Below are 27,278 nucleotides of genomic sequence, written 5' to 3'. Positions count from 1 at the left end.
TAAGAAAGGAATCAATCCTGAACAGGCATCAGTCCATTAGAAGGACCATGTGCATGCATGCCCACTCTTACATTAAAACAGGAGCCAATTTGAAATGATCAACGTACCCAAACCTGCAGCTTTTTGGGAATATCGGAGGAAAACCCAAGCAGACATGGGGAGGACATACAAACTCCGCACAGACAAACTACCCGGTGATTTAGACCCAGGACATTGGGTCGATGAGGAGGCAGAGTTACCTACTGTCGCAGCATGTTAGGAGATCAAAATGTTCAAATGCTAACCATCACGGTCTTTGTTCTGTCTGACAGGTCACCCTGTATATGTAAGGGTTTTTCTCCAGGTGGTCCTTTATACAAAAGATGTGTATGTTAACACACATGGCAACACTAAATTAGTCATACAAGTGTGAAAGTAACCGGAGATGGATTAACTACTGACTGATGCCATATATTAGTGGTACAGACCTATCTATCCCACAATCCTAAAACTACATAAAGTGAAATATGGAAATGACTACATGGATGTAACTGTTTTGTATGTTATGTCTTTGTATAATACAAACAACTGTATTAGTATTCTATTACATTGTGTTGAAAGGTGATTGCTATATGTAAGCAGTTTTAATGTATGTACATCTGGTGGGTATGGTTAATTATAATAATAAAATTACTTGTATTTCATTTGGAGACCAATTTAGACCCCAAAATATTAAACATACCACTTGAAAAGCTATGGAAAATTATCAATACTTAAAATATGTTTGACAAAATGAGCAGTATGTCATATACTTGAAAAAATGCACAGAGAAGAAATAAAAAAAGAAATTGTAATTAGATTGCAAAGAAACACATACAATGAGTATTTTATATTTATGACTTCAAAAGACTTGTTTAAATTAAAAATAAAAACAGTTACCACTATACCTGCTGAGATTAAACCCTTTTGCTCCCAAGGTGAAGCTGGAATAGACCTCTGGGAAGACATTCCCTGTGTACTTCTCATGCTGACCTGTGTTTCTTTGTCCTCATGCAACTCCATGAGCTTTGAAGGAATAATGCTTTGTTGCCCTGTTTAAAAGTGAAAAAAATGTTAAAAGTATTATGAAAAATAGAACTCAATGCTGAAGACCAGCAAGAGAGTACCAATTTCTTCTACACTCCCCTATTCAATACAAAAGCTGCACATGTGCTGGCTAATGTGAATAATTTAAGAGTTCAGTCCTAAGGAATCATGTTGCAAAGCCATAAACATAAGAGTTTGTCATACTACATGCACACTGTATGGGTAAAAAGGGGCACAGCTCGAGAAAGCACTGCCTTATAAGACGAAGGCAGGAGTAAAAATATAATAGGAAACAAAATCAACAGTTGCCTTTAAACTTTTGACAGTTACTTCAAGCTTTTGCAGATTGCACCACTGATGATGTAATCTGACCTGACAGCGTGCTACTAAACACCTGCTAAGAGGTCAAAACACTGAAAAGCAGGGGAAACTAAACACTACACATCTCAGCATTACCTTCATTCATACAGATTAATGATTAACTAATAAAGCTGACATTTTCACATTTGTAGTTAGTTGCCTTATTACTACAAACAAATGCTTTTATTGAGTACCTCTGGATGAATGGAGTGTTGCCCTGGCTTGGTTCAGTATTTATATCTAAGGCTGTAAGAACAGTATTCAGCTCCCTGAGAGCCAGTAGTGGAAAAGCATTTGTTTCAGAAAATAAGAAGAAGAGCTGCATAAAGCACAAGAATGCCCAACTCAGAATTCAAAGATAAAATCTATAATGAAGGCATGCTAAAATCAGAGACCAAAACTGCTCCAGGGACTGTACACGTGTATTTTTAATAGAAAAGTATTAAAAACAACAAATGACTATGACTACAAAGAAACTCTAAACAAAAACTAAAGATGGAAAAGCTTTTATGACTCTTACAACACACTGAACAATTAAACAAGTATGAATCTAGTAATTACTGAACTCATGAATATATATATATATATATATATATATATATATATATATATATATATATATATATATATATATATATATATATATATATATATATATATATACTATTTTACTTCAATACCTTCCTCATTAAGCTTGTATTTAAAGATAAGTCCAGTGGCATGTATCAAAATTACCCTGAGAACTTAATAACAGTCATTGCCTTGTGACTATTTTGTTCATTTATTTGATATAAGTCTGAAATACATACATTGACCAAACGAATAGACTTTCATGTGTGCCCCTGTTGTCTTAATCAAGTTACAGCAGACAAATATCTTTATCATTTTTAGTAGATTTGCACACAAAACATTGCGTTGCGTACTGGTTCCTAAATAGTTTTGTTTGAAAGAAAAAACAAACAGTTAAGATGAAAGGATGCTTGCCTTTGGACCATATTTGGTATTCAGTCAATAACGTAATTTTTCCTTCCACTCTAGGGCTATTACTGCATGTAAGGATGGATGATAAAATGGATGCGACAGGTCCCAAAACAATAGACTTCTTCATATTAACAGCAACAAGATTTTCATTTATTACTTTATATTAAATATATAGTAATGGAAGGTGGCATAGTGGTGTGGGGGGAGGCCTCTCACTTCTAAGACATTGGGTTTAAATCCTGGCTCAATCACAACCTGTACACCATTTCAACAATGTAAAATCAACATTCTATACAACAACATTTTGCCCAGTTTTCCTCACACAAGTTTATTGTATTAATTTAACAAAAAACTGTAAATTCAACCTGCATAGATCAACGGCCTTTGCCATAGGTTGGCATTTTATCTAGGGTTCATTTCTGTTTTGTATCCAAATCTCTTGTCACAGTGAACACCTATGTAATTGGCAGGATGGATATGATGGTAAACATTGGTCTACATGTCTTTTTAACTAATCTGCAAAATGTTTTATGCCAGAACACCCATTGGTTCATAAAATTGGTATTTAGGCAGTTGGAACATGGGATGGGCTGGGTCAGTAAAAGTAATTTGAAATACCCATGTTTAAACACATAATAAAAAAGTGTAAGAATTTAATAAATATCAGATCAAAATAAGATGTCCACCATGCATTCAAAGAAATAAAACTATCTACATCGTAGGTGAGAGTAGGAATATCTGAATGTTTGCTAATCTGTTTTGATTATCTTATGATAATCAGGATTGTAGGGATCTTCAAATTAGGCACAGCTGTCCATTGTTGGGCTATGACCTTTTTTGTCCTTTTTATGTAGAATCACTCGCTGACTTAGATATTTAATGTGGAACCACTATGAAAATCAAGATGTATGAAACATGAGAGATCCAATAAAGATGAGCCACTAATTAATGTTTAAAGTAGTTTAATCAAACTTGACCTGCCCTTTACTCACAGTACAACCATCCTGTGCTTTTTTAAATAATAATTTTTGTTCTATTTTCACAATGATTTCCCTTAGCTTTGATAGATAATGATGATAAAGATTTGTTACACTAATTCACTCTATCCATATTATAAAAAACTTTATTTACTTTTAAAAAATGCTTTATGTTCTAAATTGTATTGAGCATGGATGCAACTTCCAAGCTGCAGAAGTATGCAAATAATTTGCCAGTCATTACACCTAGACGAGCTGCATAAAAATCTATATTTACAAGTTATAGCATTGTACAGTATACAATAGTGGCATGTGGAACTTTTCATAATAAATTAAATAAATCAGAAAATGACATTTAAAATCACACACATCAAACACAAAGAATAAATTCAGCATTTTTCAACTTGAAATTTCTTCTTCAAAATCATGACACATTAATTCACCACATAAAAATGTGCTCTAAAGTAAAACATTTTTTTATAAATTTATTTATCTTGCAATAGGAATCTACAAACCCCTGCATCATTACATGATGGAAAATACTTAAAACTTGCCAAATACCTCATTTTTACAAACCAAAAATGTTATTGAGTATTAATTCACTCCTTAAAATTATACTCATTGCAAAATAGTGTATCCACGTTGTTTTAAGAAGAAAAAACATAAAAAACAAACATTTGTTTTAAGATTCAGTTAATTTAAAACAAGACTGGTTTACAGCCAAATTTCTTCCCTGTTAGTCTCACTCTGTGGTACCCTAGCTCTCTCTGCTCCGTAGACAGCTAGGCGATAATAATTCTTTCACTATATGGAAAATACTGCGTCGTGTTCCAGCTGGACTGATAAAGCATGCGTGCTTTTCAGTGAGACAGAATACCAGTGCCTGACTGGGAGAAAATCAGTATATCATATCAGTGTAGACTGTCACACTTCAAGTCCTACATCTTCCTAACCTTCTTATAGAGGACAGGACCATGGCCCAGCTGGAGGCTATCCCAACAAGTATTAGATGCAAGGCAAAACAACTTTCAGGAAGGGCATAAATCTATTGTAGGGCGAACACACTAACCCACCTCCACACACTCTACGGTAACTTTAGCAATGGCAATTCACATACCGTAAGTTTAATCAAGGTGAGGTTTAGTACAGATGTTTTAACATAGACAGAGTGGCCTGTCATTCCTGCGCCGAAAGTTTAATCAAGGTGAGGTTTAGTACAGATGTTTTAACATAGACAGAGTGGCCTGTCATTCCTGCTTCACAGTGCCAGGTTCTACATAGAGTTTTCAAGTATTTACAGATTGATTGGCATAAAGGTCAGTGTATTTACTCACTCAAAATATTGTGCTCAGTCTTTTTCTTACTCTGTTGTCAGCAAGAGAGACTCATCACACATTAAAAAGATTTTTTTTTTAAATTGATAATTGGTTTGTGATGTTTCAATCTGCTCTACAGGGCTCCAGACAGAAAAAAAAATTTGGGAGCTATTGGCTCCTAAACCCAAAATATTTAGGAGCCAAATGCTTTTTTTGGGAGCCATAATCTCGACCACATGCCAAATGTAAAATAAACAAATAATATTTACTTGTGTTGTTTATTTGTTTCTTCAGTCTACCTCACACTGCCTTTCCTTTCTCCTATCTGTGCTATTTGACCTGCCTACTAGTTTCTTCTGCAAGGTCTTATAGATAATAATAACAGAAGAATAAATGACACATAAATGTGAACAGTGCAAATGTTTACTAATAAGCAATACTTCAAGTCCAGAGTCTTATACACAACATGTGTAAGGAACACTACAAATACAAACACTGAAAATGTGTTACATATAATAACACAAGAATTAACACAACAACAAACATTATAAACAATCATTTCTGAAATAATCATTTCGCAATGAGTGTACAAATATAAAGAAATTAATTACTCTTCAAGTTCACTGTCACTAACCATTACAATGTCAGCATCATTAAGCCAGCCAGTATACTTTGGTCTGCGCTTTTTTTTGCTGACGGACAACCAGCGCTTTACACTGGGCTCTGGGTCAAAAAGTTCAAGTGTAGGGCCCTCTGTAGTGATCTTTACCAAGTCTTCCAGTGTTTCTACACTTAGGGAGTTGCACACTTTTGATTTTATTCTGTTTTGTGCTGAAAATCCTCGCTCGCACTGAGCTGCAGATATTGGAAGCACCAGCACTATTTTGACTAAGTGAAGCAGATTTTTAAAATCTGTACAGAACGGCTCCTTGCTCAGCATCACTGTCCATAGGTAACCATAAGTCTTATCCATAAACTGACCCTTCACTAATATTTTCAACATTAGCCATTCCTTCTGCACAGCTGTGACATCACAGCCATTGTTTGATAAGAGCTCCCTGTACCATTTAACAAGTGTGTCTATCTCACACTTACCATAGCTATCAATGTCCTCTGGCCATGCATCATGACAAAACACTGAAAATGATTTGATGATTTCTGATCTCCTTTGAATATTCGTGCTGTGTAACACTTGACATCATGTTTGCAAGCCTGATCTCCAATTCTTTAACAGTAATGTCAACTGTTTTTTCAATTGAGGCCTTTAGATCACTTCTGAATGTGACCAGATTTTGGGGGCCTTTCAATTTAACATATTGGAAGGTTATGACTGTGTGGCTACTTGCAGCCCTCTCACTCCTGCTTGTTGATGGCCCTTCCTGTTGCACTGAACCTTCAGGCTGAGAACCTATGTGCTGTAAGAATTCCTGCAGCAATGCTTTAATTGTTACCACACAGCTCACAATTGCAGCAACTGCCTGAGGAAGTATATGAGAATTTTTTTGAAGTGTAAGGCTCAGATTTGAGACCTCTGAAAAAGGGTCATGTAAAAAGTGACAAAAGGCAACGAAAGACAGGCTTTCCCTTTGCTGAACAATGTGTTTGGCTCTTCCCTTTATGTCTATGTTTTTGGACATGACTGCAAGGTGCTCCATATGATGATGCACAGCAGTGTACTGCCTCTGACCTGTTTCATAGTTTGAATGGAGAAAAACTGAGAGTGCCCGATAAATGTGTGCCAACCAGCGGTGAGTTTTTACTGCTGATGAGTACTGTGCATCCTAACTCTGCTCCTATAGCCTTCAGCTCCCACTTGCTTTTGGGACTGAAATGATACGTTTTCCACACTAGTTGTAGAAGGTCATAAACTTTTTCAATCATTGGCACTGACCTTTGTGTGTTTAGCATTGCCAGTTCCAGCCGATGGGGTAGACAGTGGAAAGACAGAGCATGTTCACCTATCTCTTTTCTGAAAAGTGCCCCTATTTCCCCTGTTGCACCCTTGTTCATGCTTGCACCATCTGTTCCAAAAGCACTCATTTTATGTACCCACCAATTTGGGTTGCTTGGGTTGGCATTCTGAAGCAGTGATTTAATGGTGTTTTCAATCCCTTCTACATGACCATAATCAATCTCAGCCAAACCTACTAGATGAGTCTTAGGTGTTCCATCAGATACATACCTACAGTATGTGATGACATTGTCTTTCTCTGAGACATCTGTTCCAGAATCAGTTATAACAGAGATGTAGTTTACCTTTAAAGCTTCTTCCAGCACATTACTTTTTAATTCATCTAAAATGCAACCTACAAACTCTGCACATGCTGTATCATTATCATATTTTTTTGACACATCCATGCCATTCTTCTTCATCAGCAGAATTTGAGATTTAAACTTTGTGAGCGGTATTTCTTCCAGTGCAATCATATATGCTGCATTGAATTTTATTTTTAATTCTTTCATCTCATTTTCTGTAACTTTCTCGCAAGCACGTTGCACTGCCTTTGCTATGGGGGTGTCACAGGGAGCAGACCTAGCGATCACACAGCCTCTGGCATTCTTGTGTTTCTTACTCTCACCATGCTTTTTCACTGTTTCCTTTTTAAAATGGCTCGTACCACAAATGAATTCTGTTTCACCAGCAATTTCTTGTCCGGCTTGTGCGCAAAAGCTGCAATACATCTTTCCTTTGTCATACCATAACCAAGCGAACTCCTGTAACCAAGTCGCTTTAAACTGTCTTCCAGGCGTCAGAGCCGCGGGCGCAGAAGACTTTGCTAACGGGATGGAGTTGTCATCCTTTAATAACTGTACAATTCCAGACGCCAGTGGCTGTACCTCAGATAACCCACTGACTGAATTATCTTCGGTTCGTTCAGAAGTAGACAAGGCAGGATTTGGACGAGTGGGCATTGAGAAAAAGTCGTAAATTTTTCGTTTGGCAATTTTGCGTGTTACGTGGAAACATAGAACATTTCGTATGTTACGTGGAAAGTTAGGACGGAATTCGACGAGTAGTCGTGGCCGAATTCTCTTCTATTTCGGATCCCTATCCGCAGTAGTTAGCAAGATGACGTTTGAAGCAGAGTGGGTGTGTCAGATGATGCCTCACTTCGGTTTGGCTTTAATCACGTGATAGTGTAATAGGAAAGGCAGATGCGGGCTGAGTGTTCGCACATAATTAAAAGTTGTTTCTGCTGCTTTAAATTTTAAACTTTTCTTAGATTGAGAGAGAGAGAGTCACCACTGTTGACTGGAATGAAAAAACTAGTCGCAAAATAGAAAATCAAGTCGCATTGGCGACCATTTTAGTTGCCATCTAGAGCCCTGCTCTAATGTACACACCTTTTTTTGATTGCATATGTACATAACACACAATACCATGTAATCAGTTCAGACTGAGATTTATTGCTCCATGTACAAAGTACAATGAAATGTCTATGTTTTCTTTTCACTACACTGCCACTTCACCATGCATCTCACTTGGGGGCCAAAATAACTGCACTGATTGTAATAGGGGGCCAGTGTTGCAATATCATAACTCAATTTCTACAGAAAGCATACAAAAGAGCAAGAAACTTATCCTTACATCAAAAATATGCCCAGTAATCTGTGAAAAAAAAATATTTTGAGTTTCCTTTAGTTATTACATGGATGCCTTGTAAATGTGAAAGGCTGTATTTCTTAAATCAAAGCCTTTGCCCTTCAAAGTGGGTGTATTTGGTAAGTTTTAAGGCTTCTTCTATCACATATGAACATGTGGTATCTTACTGCACCATTGTAACATGCAAAAGCAAATTATTTTTAAATTCTTTTTGTGGTCTCAAAAAGAATAATCCTGGCCTATGTACAGTTTGTACATTCTTCCATTGTTTATGTGGGTTCTTCCTCCACATCCCTAAGATGTGCATGTTAGATAGATCTTTGATTCCTAATGGATCTGGCATAATTCAGTTTGTATATAAGTGTGAATATATCTTATAGGGAACCTGTTCCACTTTAATGATTAGCTTGGTTAGCAATTGAGTTTTTTTTTTTTAAAGCCATGAAATTAATTAGTAGGTACAGAAAATGAATGGATATGCATGTGTTTGCTTATATGTGTTGGCTATTTCAAATGAATGGCACATAAAATCAAATTCTCTCTGTAAAGAGAAAAGTAGGACAAGAAAATAATCAGTTATTCACATTCTGCATGTTTCTTCTGCAATGGACTGGCTCCCTAAGACAGGTTCCTGCACCTTGTATCTGATGCCACTGGTATTAAACTGTAAACAGATTAAGTGAGTATGACTATTTTATGCATGTTTCATTTTTCTTACCTGAATGGGAATTTGCTATTGAAGTGTTTGGCACATCTGAAATTCCTAATGGTTTATAAGGCCCCAATATGGGCTGATCTGCAACAGAAACAAAGCAATAACAATATTATTAATAAAAACATATAATACATTACATTACTACAGCTATGCAAATGTTTAAAGCATGTACCAATATTTAACCAACATGTTTTCTAGTGTCATTTATCTTTTCCATACAGTCTATAACTCAAAATTACTCACAATATTCTAGGTCTGTGTATACCTCCTAAATCAAGAAGTGTTCATCAGAATAATAGGCTAACAATGAATACACAGTATGTAAATAATCACCTGTTATAAACTCAGACAGAACTGTAACATATTGCTTAGCAGTGCTGCCTCACAGATATACAGTAGTATCCTAGGTTCAAATCCTGCACAAGATCGCTCTGTGTGTGGAGTTCATACATACTTACTTTATGTGTCTGCATGTGTCTTCTTACTGCATCTGCAAAGATGAGCAGGTTAAGTGAAATGGAGACTCTAAATTGTCCCCAGTGTGAATGAATGTTGGTGTGTGCCCTTCTAAGGACTTGCACCTGGGTTATTTTTTGACTTTTGATTTGTGTTTGAACATAGTCTGCCAAAGACGAACATTCCATACAGAGTTCCTGCTTTGGCTGGTATGTTCATCTCAAAAATAGATGGGATTATTTACTGGTTAACATGGTTTAATTGGAGTAGAAACATGAACATACTTAAAAGAGAACAATGCTTAAAAATACAAAATAGTTTTCCAAAATAAATACCTAAGCTTTACACGTAGTAAGAAATGTTCAGTTCTTAATATGTAGTGCAGTGTAGCATCCATACATATTCAGTGCGTGAAACAATAAATTCAAGAAATGTCACTTTTATATCTTGATTTTACAGTTTAATTAATTCTTTGACTAGTGATTTATACTCTTCATGAACACCTGCTTTTTGTGGTTAACGAATTGGGTAACTATGTAATATTAAGCCATTGGCTGTTGCTTAAAAGCAGGCAAAACAAAAAAGTGAATGCAAATTAAATAAATACACCCATCTAACTACTTATTAAACCCACTTCATTTCTAGAGTTGTGCAAAGCCCGTCTCTCATATTGCATGCTCACAAATACCTTGTCACTTTTGGTAACCAGTTTACATAACACACATCCTTGGGATGTGACAGAAAATAAAGGAAAAACTAACCACAAACCCCATACAGGAAAAGTGAGAATATATAAAAAATCAACACAAAAACTGTTCTCAGTCAAACACTGCACCACCCAACAAGTTAAAATTAACCTTAACTGATTTTTTAGATGCGACAATATGCCAGTAACAGTCTTCCAAAAAGGAACTACTTGTGTATTTGTTTCAAAACGATGTATTTTCTTTTCAGCGTCCTAAAATAAAAAAAAAATCTTGCTAAATAAAAATTCTATTATATTAACTATACAAGCTACATATATTTATATCTTCTACAGGTAAATTTCCGTATACAACGAAATTTTCATTACAATTAAGTATTTGTATGGTCCCGACAGCTTCCCCATATGATACGAGTCTATAGAAATCTTGTTATTTACGAAGTACATTCAGCAGAAACTTTCATTACAACGAAGTGCAGAAAAGACCTTGAAATGCCTGAATGAATCATCCACAGAGCAGTAAGTTCTGTGGCCACTGCTCAGTTGTGCACAACGATCTCCAAACAGAAACATTTTTTTACTTTCTTTGAACTTTCCTTGTAATTTTTTTTTTGCCTTTTATGTTTCCTGTGGTTTTCAGTGACAGCTTTTGCTTATTGCTCATCAACATTTGAAAAACATCCATCGGAATTTAACTCACTGTCACCCACCAATAGAAGCGGCAGACCTGAAAAAATGGTAACAGTTCATATTAGAACAAAAAAACTTTCGTTTTTTGCAGCTCTCGATTGCAGCAAAAACAAAAAAGACATTGCCAGTGAATTCAGAAATTTGCCATCGACACTGTCAACTTTCTTAAAAGACAGAGCAAAAAAAGAAGAAAAATCTTGGGTTGCAAACGTATGTGAACTGCTGCATTTGAAGACATTGAAAAAGCAGTTTTTTTGTGGTTCAGTGATACTCATTCAAGAAACATCCCTATTAATGCAGCACTCATTCAAGAAAATGTGAGCTTTGTAAACTCTCTTGGGACCTCCCCCAACTAGACAGCACGGTGAAGAGTGTCCTGAAGTGCAATCTATGTGTCTGTATGGGGCAATAGCAGGCTCACAGCTATGCTGTGTCTCTCCACCAAAGTAAACAGAAAAGATCTAGATGGGTGATGCAAGGTTAGGAGCACGTACATTGTAAATGCAGATAACAGGATTACTTGGTAACTGACCTGGCCATGACCCTGCCTGACTTCTGTGCCTGTGTATAGCAGAGTGGCAGATCACGCTACAATAAATAACTGTGCCGTTCCTGTTTCAAGCTGAATAAAGCTGGTTTTGCTAAAGTACTGAGACTAAGCCTCGTGTTTTGGGGTGCAGGACAGGGACCTATAGTGCGACCCCGATCTTTATGATTTGTTCTGTGGCACTTCACTGCACCGCTGTGAGCCTCCTATTGCCCTGCCCCAGCAATGGACAAACAATTTTCCACAGACGCTGCAATCGTGTCGTTCCTGTTTCACTTTAACTTAATACTGATACTCTGTATGTTCAATTCATCATAATAACTATTCATAATGGCTCCAAAATCCATACTGACCCTAACTCTCTCTTCTGTTTCTTTTTTAATTTTTTTTGTGGCGGCGGCCTATGCCACCACCACCTACTCAAAGCATCATGATGCTCCAACATTGATGGACTGAAAACCAGAAGTCTACGTGACCATCATCATCGAGTCCTTCCATGAGAACCCTAAATACAAAGAGGACTGTTTGATTTATGTTAGGTAGATTGCCCAGAGGGGACTGGGTGGTCTCTTGGTCTGGAATCCCTACAGATTTTTTTTTTTTCTACAGCCTCTGGATTTTTTTTTTGTTTTTTCTGTCCACCCTGGCCATCGGACATTACTTATTCTATGTTAATTAATGTTGAATTATTTTTATTTTTTATTGTGTCTTCTATTTTTCTATTCTTCATTTTGTAAAGCACTTTGAGCTACATTTTTTTGTATGAAAATGTGCTATATAAATAAATGTTGTTGTTGTTTTTTTTTGTGGAGGGGGGGTTTAAGCTTCTCAAAAGAACTCAGAAACCTCACAATATGAAGAGGAAAAGGATGATTCGGTTCCTGATTGATAACTGTGCTGACCACAACATGCACGCACATTTAGATAATGTTTGCGTTGAATTCCTCCCACCCAATTGCACAGCAGTGCTTCAGCCATTGGATTTGGGCATCATTCGCACCCTGAAAGTGTATTACTGCAAGGAAATGTTGAGAAAAATTCTCATCAGCATAACTTGTAGGCAGGAGGAGATTAAAATTAATGTGAAAGATGCTATTGAAATGATTGCAAATGCCTGGATAAAAGTTAAAGAAAGCACCATAGTAACAAATACAGAATCTGAATACAACAAAATTTTCGTTACAACAAAATATTTTTTAGGTCCCTGGGAGTTCGTTGTAACGAAATATTACCTGTATTTATATTCTTACATAAACTGAGGAAAAGAACATCCAGGAGATTAAACTTCAAATAATACCAAAAAAGATCATTTAAAATATTACTTCCTAACTTACTGCATGAACATAGTTCTCTCTTAAAATTTTTATTTTAGGGAAAAACCTTCCCTAAGATGTGACATATACTCAGCAAAAAAAGAACTGTCCCTTTTTCAGGACTGTCATAATAATAATCAATTAATTAACATGCACCTGTGGAATGGTCGTTAAGACCTTAACAGCTTACAGAAAGTAGGCATTTAAGGTCACAGTTCTAAAAATGCAGGACACTAAAGAGACTTGTCTACCGACTGTGAAAAACACCCAAAGAAAGATGCCCAGGGTCCCTGCTCATCTGCGTGAACATGCATTAGGTATGCTGCAGGGGGGCATGAGGGTTGCTGATGTGGCTAGGGCAATAAATTGCCATGTCTACACTGTGAGATGCCTAAGACAGCGCTACAGGGAGACAGCTGATCATGCTCGCAGTGGAAGACCATGTGTAACAACACCTGCACAGGATCGGTACATCCGAATATCACACCTGCGTGACAGGTACAGGATGGCCACAACAACTGCCCGAGTCACACCAGGAACACACACAATCCCTCCATCAGTGCTCAGACTGTCCGCAATAGGCTGAGAGAGGCTGGACTGAGGGCTTGTAGGCCTGTTGTAAGCCAGGTCCTCACCAGACATCACCAGCAACGCCGCCGCCTATGGGCACAAACCCACCTTCGCTGGACCAGACAGGAGTGGCAAAAAGTGCTCTTCACTGATGAGTCACGGTTTTGTCTCACCAGGGGTGATGGACGGATTCGTGTTTATCGTCGAAGGAATGAGCGTTACACCGAGGCCTGTACCCTGGAGCGGGATCGATTTGGATCGATGGCTAGGGCCATTCCCCCCAGAAATGTCCAGAAACTTGCAGGTGCCTTGGTGGAAGAGTGGGGTAACATCTCACAGCAAGAACTGACAAATCTGGTCCAGTCCATGAGGAGGAGATGCACTGCAGTACTTCAAGCAGCTGGTGGTCACACCAGATACTGACTGGTACTTTTGATTTTGAGCCTCCCTTCATTCAAGGACACATTGTGAAACATTTTTAGTTTATGTCTTATGGTGTTGACTCTTTTAGTGTTCATACAAATATTTACACATTAAATTTACTGAAAGTAAAAACAGTTGAAAGTCAGAGGACGTTTCTTTTTTTGCTGAGTATATAACAATAAATAAAAATTGTAAACTGTGCACTTACTTGACACATGTGAGGATGATGTTGAAGTGATAGGTAACGCTCTTGACTGTGATAGGAGAGTCTGGGAGTCCTGTTTGGTACTGGACGTAGTTGTGGGTGCTAATGGAGTCTGCTGAGGAACAAATGTTGTCGTCTGAGATTCTGCATCAGCATTACATATTGCTTTGAAAGGTACAGCCATGCAAGAGTTTGGGAGTATTTGAATTTCTGATACTGCAGAAACACAATCCTGTTGAGGAATTTTTTCGAAAGTATGTTTATCAAGATTATTACTACTCCTACTCTGCTCTGAGGCAAACTTAATATCACTGTCCTCTGATGAAACCAAATTTCCACTGGAAGGCTTTGGAGTGAAAGTTAAGTGAACATAGGAAAGTACCTTTCTGGTTGGAGAAGAAACATAAGAGGTTCCAGAGGCAACAGTTGAAATCTGCATTGGTGTTGTGCCAAAATTATTATCTTGAGATTTCACTTGAGGCGATGTATCTTCCCTTAGGGAAAGATTGGGAGTGGATCTGGAAATGTTTTTTGTGATATTAATAGTAGATTCAGGTATATGAACTTTTGGACTTTGAACAAAAACATGTTTTGGAGAAGATGAAGGTTGTGTGTCAACATGTTCCTGTTGATTCCGTTCTTGAAATGCTTCTGACCTTAGTACTAGCCGTGGTCCATAACCATTGCTTTGAGTGTAAACCCCTGTGGAAACATCTTGCTGATATCTGCTCACCTTATCTTGCTGTGAAATAAATTCATCCAGCTGAAGTGGCTTGTTTGAATATCTATATTCTTGTGATCTGGGAGAAAACATCCATTCTTTAGAATCTGAGTTCGTTGGAATATTACTGGAATTATTTTTCTGATAGTGATTCAAAGCAGGCATTAAACCATTCGTAAAAGAAACTTGATTCTTTCCATTGTTGTTGTCATGACATTGCTCTATAAATTTTTCTGTGGCTGCATCATGAGTTTGTTTCCGTGCTCTATGTGGCTCAGTATAACTGTGATTTTTGGGTCGAGATGATTTTTCTTCAAATGTGAACTCTTTGAGCTGAGGCTCTGAAGATTTTTTCACAGTCCGGGAAGGAGAGACAGAAGGGGATGGGGATCGTTTACGAGAAGAAAATGTGATGGAAGAGATGGGCCTGCCAGCTTCTGCAGTGATTTGCCAAGGAACTCCTCTGCCTGAAATTCCATCTCGATCACCTAACTCATGCAGATGGGTGCCTACGTTGCTGCACATTGTACTTGGAGACTCCAAATGCATGTCACTTGGATTCAGAGAGGTCTGAGAAGATGTCACCAAGCTCAAGGCCTCAACTTGTGGTCGGGGTAGAGTAGGCAATATACAAAATTGACCAGTGGCAGACGTGACATCTGAATCAGAGTCCGAAATCCACTGACCCTGTTTTAAGACAGAAAAAAAGCAATGTTACTAAGGATGATTCAATTAGCCTAGGCTTTTATATATATATACAAAGCAGTCCACCAAAAAAATCATAATAACCTTCTTCTGGGACATGATTGATACTATTCAGGTGCATTTTCAGGAACACTGACAATCAGTGACCAGAGCAAAGTGCTATGCTTAGAGAGAAACTGAAATCTCCAATTCATAGCACAAGAATGATGTCAATACCAATCTTGCTGTTCTATGACAGTGCATGTCCCCATGCAGAAGCAGCAAGATGGACGCACTGCAACAGCTGCATTTTTAACGTTTTCCATATAAACCTTAATGCCCTGCTATAGCACCATGTGACCATCACATTTTTGGTCCACTTAAAGAGGCTGTATGCAGGTGCAGGTTCACCTCTGATGATGAGGTAAAGGAAGCGGTGCAAACCTGGATTCAGGAGTAGCTGAATAGCTTCTTCTCCAAAGGAATGAAGAAGTTACTAGAATGATACAAGAAGTGTATTGAGCTACAGGGAGACTATTTCCTCATAGCTACCAGTGTTAAAAGGTACGTTGCCTTTACTTTTTGATTCTCCTTCGTACTTTCAGCAACCAAATAACTACACTAACCAGTAATTCACTGCACACCACAAGTGAGACGACCAGACAGTGTGTAAGCCCTTGTTTCATTTTACACATTCTGAGCTATTGAAATATTAGTTTTTTTATTAATTTTTCTTCTTCAATGTTTTTTCACTGTATTAGTAATAAGGTAAACTTTATTATTGGCCATTTTATTTTAATATTCTGTTTGCATTTTTGTTTAACGGGTGAAATGAGCTTCATAATGATTCTGAGAAAGTGTATCCTGAATGATTGCGTTATGGTGTTGTGTTATCTCATCCCAGTTATTGTTGTTTTGTTCTTGTGTACTTGCTGTACTAAGTGTCTTGCCACTTTAAGAAACAGCAATCTCCAATGCTTAGCTTATTTAACTTGCAGTATTTCTCAAGTATGAGCATGTGTATTACTACTAATTTGTGTGTGTCAATAATAAAACATTAAGTAAATATACAGTTAAAAACAGAAATGTTCCAAAATATTAGTTAATGTAAATACAGTGTTTATTGTGCTTATCTTTACTTATATATTCCCTTTCTAGCAAGTATTCATTCACATCTTTGAATACTGTATGTGGCAGCCTTTTGGATACAGCATTTTCCATGTAACTTTTAAGATAAATGCAAGTTATTTTACTATAGGTTCTGTTAATTGTAAGATGTGTTTTGTAATTCAGTTTCAAGAATTGGCTGATAACCTTTTCAAAACTATTTCAATTGTCAAAAGCACTCATGATTCAGACTAGTTTAACTGTTTTGTTTCGTTAATTGTTTTAGATCACCCATACAAATAATTATCAGACTGAAGAACTGGATTTCTTTATATTTAGAAAATCCACCTTAAGAAAAGGACACATGTCTATGTGTCCGTCCGATTGCAAAGTCTCTGTCATTCCAAAAGATGGCACATCACAAACATTTTTAGTTATAAAATGTATTGCATGTGTCATACAAATAGATGGTGCTTAACAAAAATCCACACTTCTTGTACTAATCCCATAGCAATTAACACATATAACAGACATATGCATTTTATGGAGCACTGCAAATTTTAAAGCTGAGGGCTACAATTACTTTGATTTCTACTCCTCTTAGATGAGTACTACAGCAACTAGGCAATAAAAGGATTAGTTATAGAGTCGAGATGAGTACTACAGCAACTAGGCAATAAAAGGATTAGTTATACTGTCACCCTCTTTGCTCTATTCTGTGACTACTCACTAACCAAAGTCAGAAAACACATGTAAAGTATAAGCAAATACATAATTTAGAACTTTTACAAATGATCTAAATCATAAAACATATATGTATAATATACACACAGACAAGTATTATAATCTGAGATTTGCAAGGTAATGAATTAAAAGTTGTTTTTTTTTGTGTATAAAACAGTCAAAGTGAGAAAGACAGAGACAGTAAAGTTTACTGATTAACAGACACTTTTTCCAACAAGGCATAAAGGGTAAAGTTTTGAATGCAACAAATACAGTGGAAATTCAAAAATAAGTAGAGGAGACATCAAATAAAAACGTTGGAAAAACATGCTATTTAAAATGTTTCTTTGAGGCACAGCTATTCATAAAATTGTTACATTCTGGGGGATAAAAACAGTTTCCTTTGCTAATATTTCATATTATTAATGTGAGGATTGGCTCCAGCAGACCCCCGTGACTCTGTAGTTAGGATATAGCGGGTTGGATAATGGATGGATGGATGGATGAATAATGAATGGATGGATGGAAAACATGCCAGGTTTAGAGTATATATGGTTGTGATCTTTAATCTTTAAAGTGTTTTAAGAACATATCGACATAGATCAAATATTGTACTTTTGTTCAAAATAATTAGAATATTAATTTAAGTCCAACAGCCCAGCCCTAGGAGAATGTCAGACTATCTGCATGTCAATGGATGTTAACATGCATCTGAGTCTTACAATGGAAATGCCAAAGAAGGAAAACATCTATAACAAACATCTGATGTAAGTAAGTCCCACAGTTGGCTTCAATATCTTTTTAAGATGTTAATTTCACCATAGAGAAACAAAACAAAATTACTCCTAAAGGAAGTGAGAAACAGATGAATGAATACAGCAACTATTTGCTTGCAGCAAATGCACATACAAATACTGCAATAAATTATTTAACAGAAGGAGGGAATTAATGTTAAGAACAGAGTTATCCAACATTTAAAATCTCTGGTAGGAATAAACTTTTAAGTCAACTGTAGTTATCACAGTCAGGTAAAGATGTCAAAATTATGCAAAGATTTAGATATTAAGAAGGAGGGTATTTTATTTTTCACTGGAATGAAAGCCTTTTAATCATTAATATTTCTTTTAAATATTTACATTTTACAGTATAATACATGTGAAAAGAACAAGTCTAATTTCTATTTATAAATGGCATCAACTGAATCAAAATTACTAAAAAGCTATTAATTAACATGACAGGAAAAAATTAATGTTTCTTTTGTTTTTTGTTTATTTTGCTGACATGTGGCATCTTTATGTTTGACTATCTAAAAAAGCTGATGGCTTATTTGTTGTTTGTGTAACCCTCTAAACCAGGTCCCTACTGAGTGTACAAGTACAGTTGTGGCCAAAAGTTTTGAGAATGACACAAGTACTGGTTTCACATAGTTTGCTGCTTCAGTGTATTTAGATCTTTTTGTCAGATGTTTCTATGGTATACTGAAGTATAATTACAAGCATTTCATAAGTGTCAGCAGCTTTTATTGACAATTACATTAACTTTATGTCAAGAGTCAATATTTGCAGTGTTGGCCCTTGGCCCTTCTTTTTCAAGACCTCTGCAATTTGCCTGTGGTAAAATCATATTAAAGATCTGTACATCCACAGATCTCCAGGGACAACTTTTATAACGGATATGAAAATAACAATAATAATAAACAAATTCTGGGTGGGTTTGCTTGTGCTGGGATTATCCTTCTAACTTCAATAATGGGGTTGAAGTCTTACCATTGCCTGGTCTCCACTCTGCTGTGACACTGGAGCAGTCCTTAAATAATTTTTGCATGCATATGGGAGTGTCTCGGATTCAAACAAGGATACATTTTTAAATATTGATTTCTTGAGACAGGAAAAAGTATAGTATGCGAAAGGAAACTATATTCTTATTTATATCTTTTTTATTTCTTCCCTGTAAATTCATTAAGCAGTATTTTTTATTTTACATTTGCAGTTTTTTCTTAATATAAAAGCATAAAGTAGTGTTCATATAGACATTAAACTTCTTGCAATTAAAATTTGAATGACAGTGAAAAGCTAAGGTGATCTTGTGTGGTTTAAAATACAACTTATCTTTTTTGCACTCATTGTAATAAAACTATAAAAAGTTTACACAATGCATGTTTGTCATTCTGCACAAACAACATTTCATGCCAGCAATTTCACTGCAGGAGATAATCTAGTCAATCAACCTTGTTTATATAGGAACAAGCACAAAAAATGTCCCAAGATCTAGATAATTTTTAAAAACTGTCTATTTGAGGGCTCTACTTCAAAAACCTGTCTAGATTAACTTGTTACTTGGGGTCTATGTGCACAAATGGTTACAGAGGAAGAATTCTCAATGTAGTTAAATCTCCTGTACAAACCTAATATAAGATACAGAAACTTTACTGAAAAGTGATTTTGTCTCTATGCAAATATTTTCTCCTGCTAGTAGGTAAAGGTAGTAGACATTTAAACAGTAAAGAAAGGGGATTCACATGTATAATTTCTTGTTTTTTTCTCTCCTGAATATTTATAGTGTTACATCCTCAGAGAAAGATAAAGGACAAAAAAAAATCATAAAAATCATAATCTAATATTGAGGTACAGTATTTCTTACATTGCCTGGTGTTCTGTACTCTGCTAAACCTAAGGGTCACACTTCTATGTAAGTCCTTATAAAGATTTTCTATTGTTTAAAGTTTCAATTCAGATTTATGACTTTTATTTAAACTTACCCAAGCCTTCTGTAGCTTTGTGTATTATTTGATGTGTATATTCCAGGATGTAGAAAAAAACATTATCTTTGATTCACTGATATGAAAATACTACCATACAGAAATTAACACCTCACAACACCACAGCAAATCCATGCAATGCATTCTGAAACAGGTCTTACGAGTGTATATATTCTTAAGTAAAAATCCTGCTTTTAATATTTTACTTATTTGAGCTTATTCAGTAAACAATTAACTAGAAGACAGCATGTAATTAATTGCACACTCCATGGAGACAAAACAAAACCTAACACGTTGAGCTTAACATGCTTAGCAACACATACTCAGGCAAACAGCACTCATCATGAATTACCTTGAGTACACTGACTTGTAGAACTTTTCACTGATAAAAAGAGAAAGACTTACAGATAAACTTGGACAAACTGAAAAAAATATATATACAACACCAATAAAACAGTGACCATTTGTCCTAAATGTCATTCCAGACAAAATCTTTCACTGTTGTTTTCTTTACAATTCTAATATATGTGATGAATTTCACAAAGAAATGCACCAGGAAAGGGAAAATTCTTGTTTTAGAGATGAAGTCACAAAAAAGAAGTTTATAGAGCACTTTATAGAACATAAATAAAGATTAACAAAAAATATTTGGCAAGAACAAAGGTAGATAGATAATTATAAACAAGAGGAAAACAGCTAGTATGGTATAACTTTAAGTAAAAACTTTCAGGGTTAGTACCATCATAAGACACCATAGGAAACAAAAAATTACAAATGACTACTTCAAAAAAAGGGGGAAAAAACACAGTGGTGTAGAATACAAGGCTACATAATGTTTACCTAATTTTACCTCATCTACTGTCTACTGATATATGCAGAGGCAAGTGTACCATTTTCAACATCAACACTTTTTTTTTTTTTTTTTTTAATTTTGTCACCACAGTAATAAGTCAATAGCTGACTAACTCTTTACCCTTGATCAGATAGGTCAGGGGTCTTCAATCACAATCCTGGAGACTAGAAGTTGTTACATCAACCAGTTTCTCAATTAGAACTCATTTATTTTGTGCTATAGCAATGTATGGTTCCAGGCTAAATTGTACCTAACTCACTTGATATCATTTAGTGTCCTTAATTCTTTTTGTTACTTGTAAATAGCTGCTGTGATGGATGGCCAGGGTCATTACCCGAAGAGACCATATCTGGGACATTATCTTCCCCAAGAAGCTACAGGGCAGCCAAAGGGGTTGCTACAGCACCATGTATCACCACAGGGCATGCCAGGAGTTGTAGTTTGCAGCAGCGCTGCCAAGGTGTTCTGCAGGTATAGCTGAGCCTTTTGTGGCACCACTTCTGCCACATCCAGAAATGCAGCCGGAAGAATGTCAAGAAACACCTGGAGTGCTTCCGGGTGCAGTGTGTGAGTATATTTTACCTCGCTTACCCTGACCCATTCTTAATATGACCACAAAGCTAAATAATTAAAAAAAACATATATTAAAAAGTGGGTCACTACAACAGTTTTGAAAAAAATAACTTGGGACAAATAGCTACACTGATACCTACCAGTATTTCTAAAAATTTCTACTATTTTTTTTATAGTAGTTGTTAAGCATCAGAAATGTAGCACCACCCAATAAGCAGAAGCTACTTTACACTGTTAAGCCATATTAGAATTTTTTAAAATAACACTAATAATGAGCATGGGCCTTAATCTGAAAATTGTTCCAAGGACGCTGTACAATAGCTGACCCTGCACTCTGAACCCCAAAAGGTCATGCGAAAAGAGAATTTCCCCAAGGAGGATTAATTCAGTATACCAAATACTAAATAATAAGAAGGCAATGTGCAGCTTTATATAAGCATTCTCTATAAGCCTGAACAAAGAGCAGAGATTATTAAAAGTAAAACTAAACAACTGGGAGCTATTCCACTACATGTCCTCCATGGGAAACACTAGGCATGAAAACAAAAAAATACAGAGAAGTTGTGTAGCCAAAACTTTGATAAAAAGACAAGCTAAAGAGTATAATTAATGCTCAGTATATTCCAAATCTGTTGTTTTGACAATTCTAATAAAAAATAAACATAGTTTCTCTCTTATAATTTAATAAGAAGTAACTAGAAACAATACTAATTTCTTTCTCTCTTTAATGCAAACATGTCATTACCCTCAGGGTTTATGTATTTTTGCCAATATTGTTTAACATTTCGCTGGCAATATCATCACCACCAAGCAATTTGTGATTTGTTTCTCAAAAGGCTGAGCATTGTTAGGAATGCCTGTTAAATCAATTAACAACCCTGTCAGAAACAAAATCTGTCTTAATATCTTTATTTTTTTGTTAATATTTTTTAATCAAATGTCTGCCTTTGGGTTAGTCTAAAAAGTTTTTATTTTCTTGTCAGAAATCATTTATGCCCTTTGAATATCACCTGGCATGTACCAAACAGCGAGTCTATAAGTAAATTCTAAATGGAATCTTTATTACCTATGTAAGTTATACTGGAATATAAAAGACAGGAGTACATTTAGAATAAGGTGAGCTATTTAGATGGTTAAATTTCCAATGTTTATCATTACTTGATTAGAGAACAACAAAACTATTTTGTGTGTCTTTTTGCCTTGATCCTTATATCCTTTTGGCTAGATTTTACAAAGTTAATATGTACGGTACTTAAGACAAATAATGTAGTTACTCTATTCTAATTGTTGTCATCACCTTTCACTATAATGAAATTTCTCCATGAAATGTTATTAGTAACTAACAACAACTGGCATCATTATTTTATTAAGTCATCTGCTTGTGCCAAAGTACATCATCCCTTAGCTCATTATCCTTGTGTGTAATAAATGAACTATCAGAACAAAGCTCTGATAAACATTTTACCACAGAAGGCATTCTCCAATTCTTAAATTGAAAATCTGATCTTTAATTGATAAAAATTGTAATCTTTCCTTGTATTTCACCTGCTTGACTATTCTAAATAACAAAAAAAAAAAAAAAAAGACATGAAAAACAAGCAAGACATCACAGGGTTTTGCAAAACAAAACCTAATTACTCACAACAACAAATGCTTGTGTTAACAATACTTTGCCAAAAACAAAATGAGTGAGATTTTAAGCTCCTTAATATTGTTCCATTGTATTATGCTTTTCCCAAAAACCTGCTATTCATGAAAATACAAATACACCCACTATAATCGAATTCCTGTTTGCCAACTTGTGATAAGTATATCAAACAAACAAAAAAAAAATGTTAAACTATGAAACAATATATAGCTAAACGTACTCACTTGACACTTGCTTCAACTGAGGCATGCCTGAGCCTGTTTTGGATAAATCTTTTAAACAGACTGTGTTTATTTAGGCACTCTACAAAAAAGACACCATTGTGCTGTGTGCTTGGACAACTTTTACTCCCTTGCAATAAGTTTTTAAAAAATACCCAGTTACTATATCCTACTCCCTAGGATTGAACCAATTAAGTTCCATATAAAATCTAACAAAAGATAGGGTCCATTTTTTGTTTACTAGTTTGATCAGTATGATGTTTAAAAGTATTACTTTATAAATACAAGAAAAGAAGAAATACCTATAACATGAAATGGGAAAGCAAATAACATCTGTTATTCATAATATGATTGTGTCATTGTAGAGGCATCAAGATATGTGTGCAAAACAAAAACATTCAAAAACAAGATGGAAAGGCAAAAGTGATAACCAACATGTACTAATGAAGTCTCTCAAATCCCTAGAAGACCTTCTTTAGAAATAGAAATACCATAATGCCCCCAAGGCAGGAAGAAGGCATCAAGAAACTAATCCTTTCAGTGTGTCCTGAACATCTATTATACTTATGTAGGAGGCCAGTAGCATCTTAACTGAAACCCCAAAACACCACAACTGGCTCCTCTCGATGTGGACAGTCCGTGGTACTATTTCAAAGTCTTCCCATATTATAAAGCTTCCCACCTTCTCACAGACAGTGAACACAGCAACCCTGAGCAGAAAAATATTTATAGACACCTGTACTTATGATTTAATTCTTTTGGTAACTACCCAGTGTCTGTGACCTTAGACATAGTTTAGTAGCTCTGTCTATGGACTTTGTTATCACTATATTATCCCAGCCAGGTACAACATTCATTAAACTTCTCCCACTGCACCAACACATTTGTCAGTTTCACAACCACCACTTTCCTGACTCATGAATAACAAAAACAACATTTATTTATATAGCACATTTTCATACAAAAAAAGAATAAAAAACAGAAAATAAAATAAGTCAACATTAATTAACATAGAATAAGAGTAAGGTCCAATGGCCAGGGTGTACAGAAAAAACAAACAAACAAACAAACAAAAAACCTCCAGACGGCTGGAGAAAAAAATAAAATCTGTAGGGATTCCAGACCATGAGACCGCCCAGTCCCCTCTGTGTAACACTCTATGTTACTTGAACTCCTCCACAAGGAGTAATGGGATCACTCCTTAACTGCAGGAACAAGCCACTCTATTCCAGGACAAGACAGTAACAACTGGTTTGTAAGGGTGGGGGTGCTTTAATTTTCTGCATCACACATGCCTGTAAACCTTTCCAGTGCACATTAAACATCACAGCTTGATAAGGCAAAGAGAATAAGTTTAATGCCATTGTGCAAACAGCTGGGCTGGCTCCCTTAGGTTTTCAAACTAGATAGCCTAAAAAGCTCAGATGGGCTCTGATGTCCTGCTGATTATAAACGGGAGAGGAGACAGTATGAAACTCATTAAATAATCCTGAATTAATACAAAGTATACAAACAAAATACTTCTTCCACAAACACAATAGAATGTCATATAGCAGAGCCCCAGAACACCATAGTCTTGTAGTACCTTCCAAAGAATATCATGAGATACACAGACATAGAGTTTAACCAGCTTCAACTGTATTTGAGTACAGTATTTAGCCTATTCTGCCTTTTCTGGAGACATTAGATTTGGTTCTTGAAAAGGAAGCACCAGACTGACACACTATATTCCTACAGAGATACTTCAATGCTTGTGTGCTGAATGACCTGGGAGTATGACTGAAAATTCCAGGCTGGTCTGAATCAGGCCAATGAATTGTTAATGGATTTCTGTGCTAGTCATGGACTGTCCATAATAAACACCATGTTCAAACACAAGCACACTGATAAGTTCACCTGGTTCCAAAGCACCTTGAGGCAAAAAAAAAAAAAAACAATAAAATGAAATTAGAAAAGGAGTACAAAGCTAAATAGATAGGATTGACACACATACACTTACACCTATTCAATTTAAAATTAACATAGCAAACATGCGTCTTGGATGTGGGAGGAAAACTGTACTGCCTATAGTAAAATCAAAGCAGAAACAGGGAGAATGTGCAAAGACAGCACATTGGGCCTAGTTATAGATGGCAACTAGGCCCATATTTCAAACACTTAACACTGGATCCATACTTCATCATCAAGCCTCAGCATATACTGTCGGTAAAAAGGCTAATCATTTTATGTTCTTACTTTGAGGAGGGTATTGGCCATATTTAGTAGAGGATAAAATTGAGTTACAAACAGTAGTATTTTCAGTTTTGTTTTAAAATAACTAACCCTTTCTATGTCACTTGTAAGCTTTGTGTTTTGTAGAAGTTCAGCTTTAATTTCTTCAATTCTTTGACGATCTTCCATATTCAGTTCTAAGGTAGCATTATAATCCCCAGCAAGCTTCAGTTGTGTCAAGTCTGTAAAATACAAAAAAAAAAAAACACAGTACCATAATGCCTATTAATGCTTTGTCTCTGAAATGAAACTTTAGGAGGTACATTTTTATCTAGTACAAAAATATGTAGACTTTCATCAGGTTTGGTTGGACATTTTTTTACTGCAATCTTAAATTTATAACAATAGAAATTTCTTAATAATGCTGCACAGACACTGCTGACCTCTTCAGGCCATTTTGTAATTGGAAACAATACCTAGTGTACTAATTTAAAAACTAAATAAATAAATAAACCCTAGCCGAAACATAATGTTTTCATATTCGTTTAAAAACATGCCACCAGTTCTAAATGTACCATGTTGTTTCCTGTGCTAAAATGATTTACCTTCTGTACTACTTCCATAGTTGGCTACTTGCTGAATTTTAATATCCTCCTTAAGGCTGGAATGACACCCGGCAGTGGTACTAGTCAACTTGTTCCAATGCATCAACAGAAACAAAATGTTTTTGGTACAATATGTGGAAAGAAACCAGAAAATTCTCAGAAAAGCTCACACAGACTTTGAAAGATAATTCACACAAATGGTTAACCTAGTTAGGCTTCAAACTCAGTCACATGGAGTATTGAGATAACAATGGCATATCTTCTCTTTAAATTTATTGTGTAACTGTTTATTTGGCTTCTGGTGTGATTCAGTTGTTTGAGGAAATATGCAATTATGTGTCTCTTATTTTTGTAATTTGGAAAAACTGACAGGTATATAATACCAAAATATGTTATTCTTCTGGAGGTGGTGTAGGGCTGCTTCAGTATGCATCTGCAAAGGAAACAAAGTTAAAGGTAATTTCCATCTTGAAAAGTCCATCCATCCATTTTCCAACCCACACAGGGCCAGGAGGGTCTGCTGGAGCCAATCCCAGCCAACACAGGGTGCAAGGAAGGAACCAATCCCGGGCAGGGCGCCAACCCACCGCAGGACACACACCAAGCACACACTAGGGCCAATTTAGAATCGCCAATCCACCTAACCGGCATGTCTTTGCACTGTGGGAGGAAACCTACGCAGACACGGGGAGAACATGCAAACTTCACACAGGGAGGACCCGGGAAGCGAACCCGGGTCTCCTAACTGCGAGGCAGCAGTGCTACCACTGCACCACCATGCCGCCCATCTTGAAAAGTAACAAACGTAAAAGACATTTGAAGAAGGCTACACAGCCAAAACATTGCGTCTTTTACCTTCTTTTCTTTTCAGCGTGGAAATAAACTTTAACCATTTTTTTCCTATGTTATTCTTCAGTCAAATAGCTACAAATTACAGCTGATCCTCTGAAGGTAATGTTACTATTCATAATTACTTGTTAACTATACTATCAAATGACACTAATTTAAGAAAATTAATAAACTTCTTTGTAGTAAAACGGTCTGAATGTTATGATCATTTAGTACATTCACTGACATGGTCAAGTCTAGATTAGCAGAGATGTACATTTAATTACAAATAATTTAAACTTTTTTTAAATCCAACAAAAACACACTCTTGAATATTAAGTTACTGGAGGCAGGCAATTAACCAAATAAGACAATGGTGGAACCCCAGTTGACAGCTTTGTCATGTAACAGTTAAGTATTT

The 27,278-nt window shown here is 36.0% G+C and overlaps 1 protein-coding gene across 1 annotated transcript in view; it reads right to left on the bottom strand.

Moving 5' to 3' along the window:
• alms1 (ALMS1 centrosome and basal body associated protein) overlaps positions 1-27,278 on the bottom strand; it is a 121,229-nt gene that overhangs the window by 41,966 nt on the left and 51,985 nt on the right. Inside the window, exons 8-11 of the mRNA XM_039751865.1 lie at positions 25,536-25,666; positions 13,929-15,333; positions 9,022-9,099; positions 927-1,070 (exon numbers count right to left, since the gene is read on the bottom strand). Coding sequence (XP_039607799.1) covers positions 927-1,070; positions 9,022-9,099; positions 13,929-15,333; positions 25,536-25,666 — 1,758 coding nt within the window. The remainder of the gene's footprint in view (positions 1-926; positions 1,071-9,021; positions 9,100-13,928; positions 15,334-25,535; positions 25,667-27,278) is intronic.

The sequence above is a fragment of the Polypterus senegalus genome, chromosome 4, assembly GCF_016835505.1.
Source record: "Polypterus senegalus isolate Bchr_013 chromosome 4, ASM1683550v1, whole genome shotgun sequence".
Lineage (NCBI taxonomy): Eukaryota > Metazoa > Chordata > Cladistia > Polypteriformes > Polypteridae > Polypterus > Polypterus senegalus.
The sequence above is the reverse complement of the archived record's forward strand: the minus strand, read 5'-3'. Positions and strand labels throughout refer to the sequence as shown.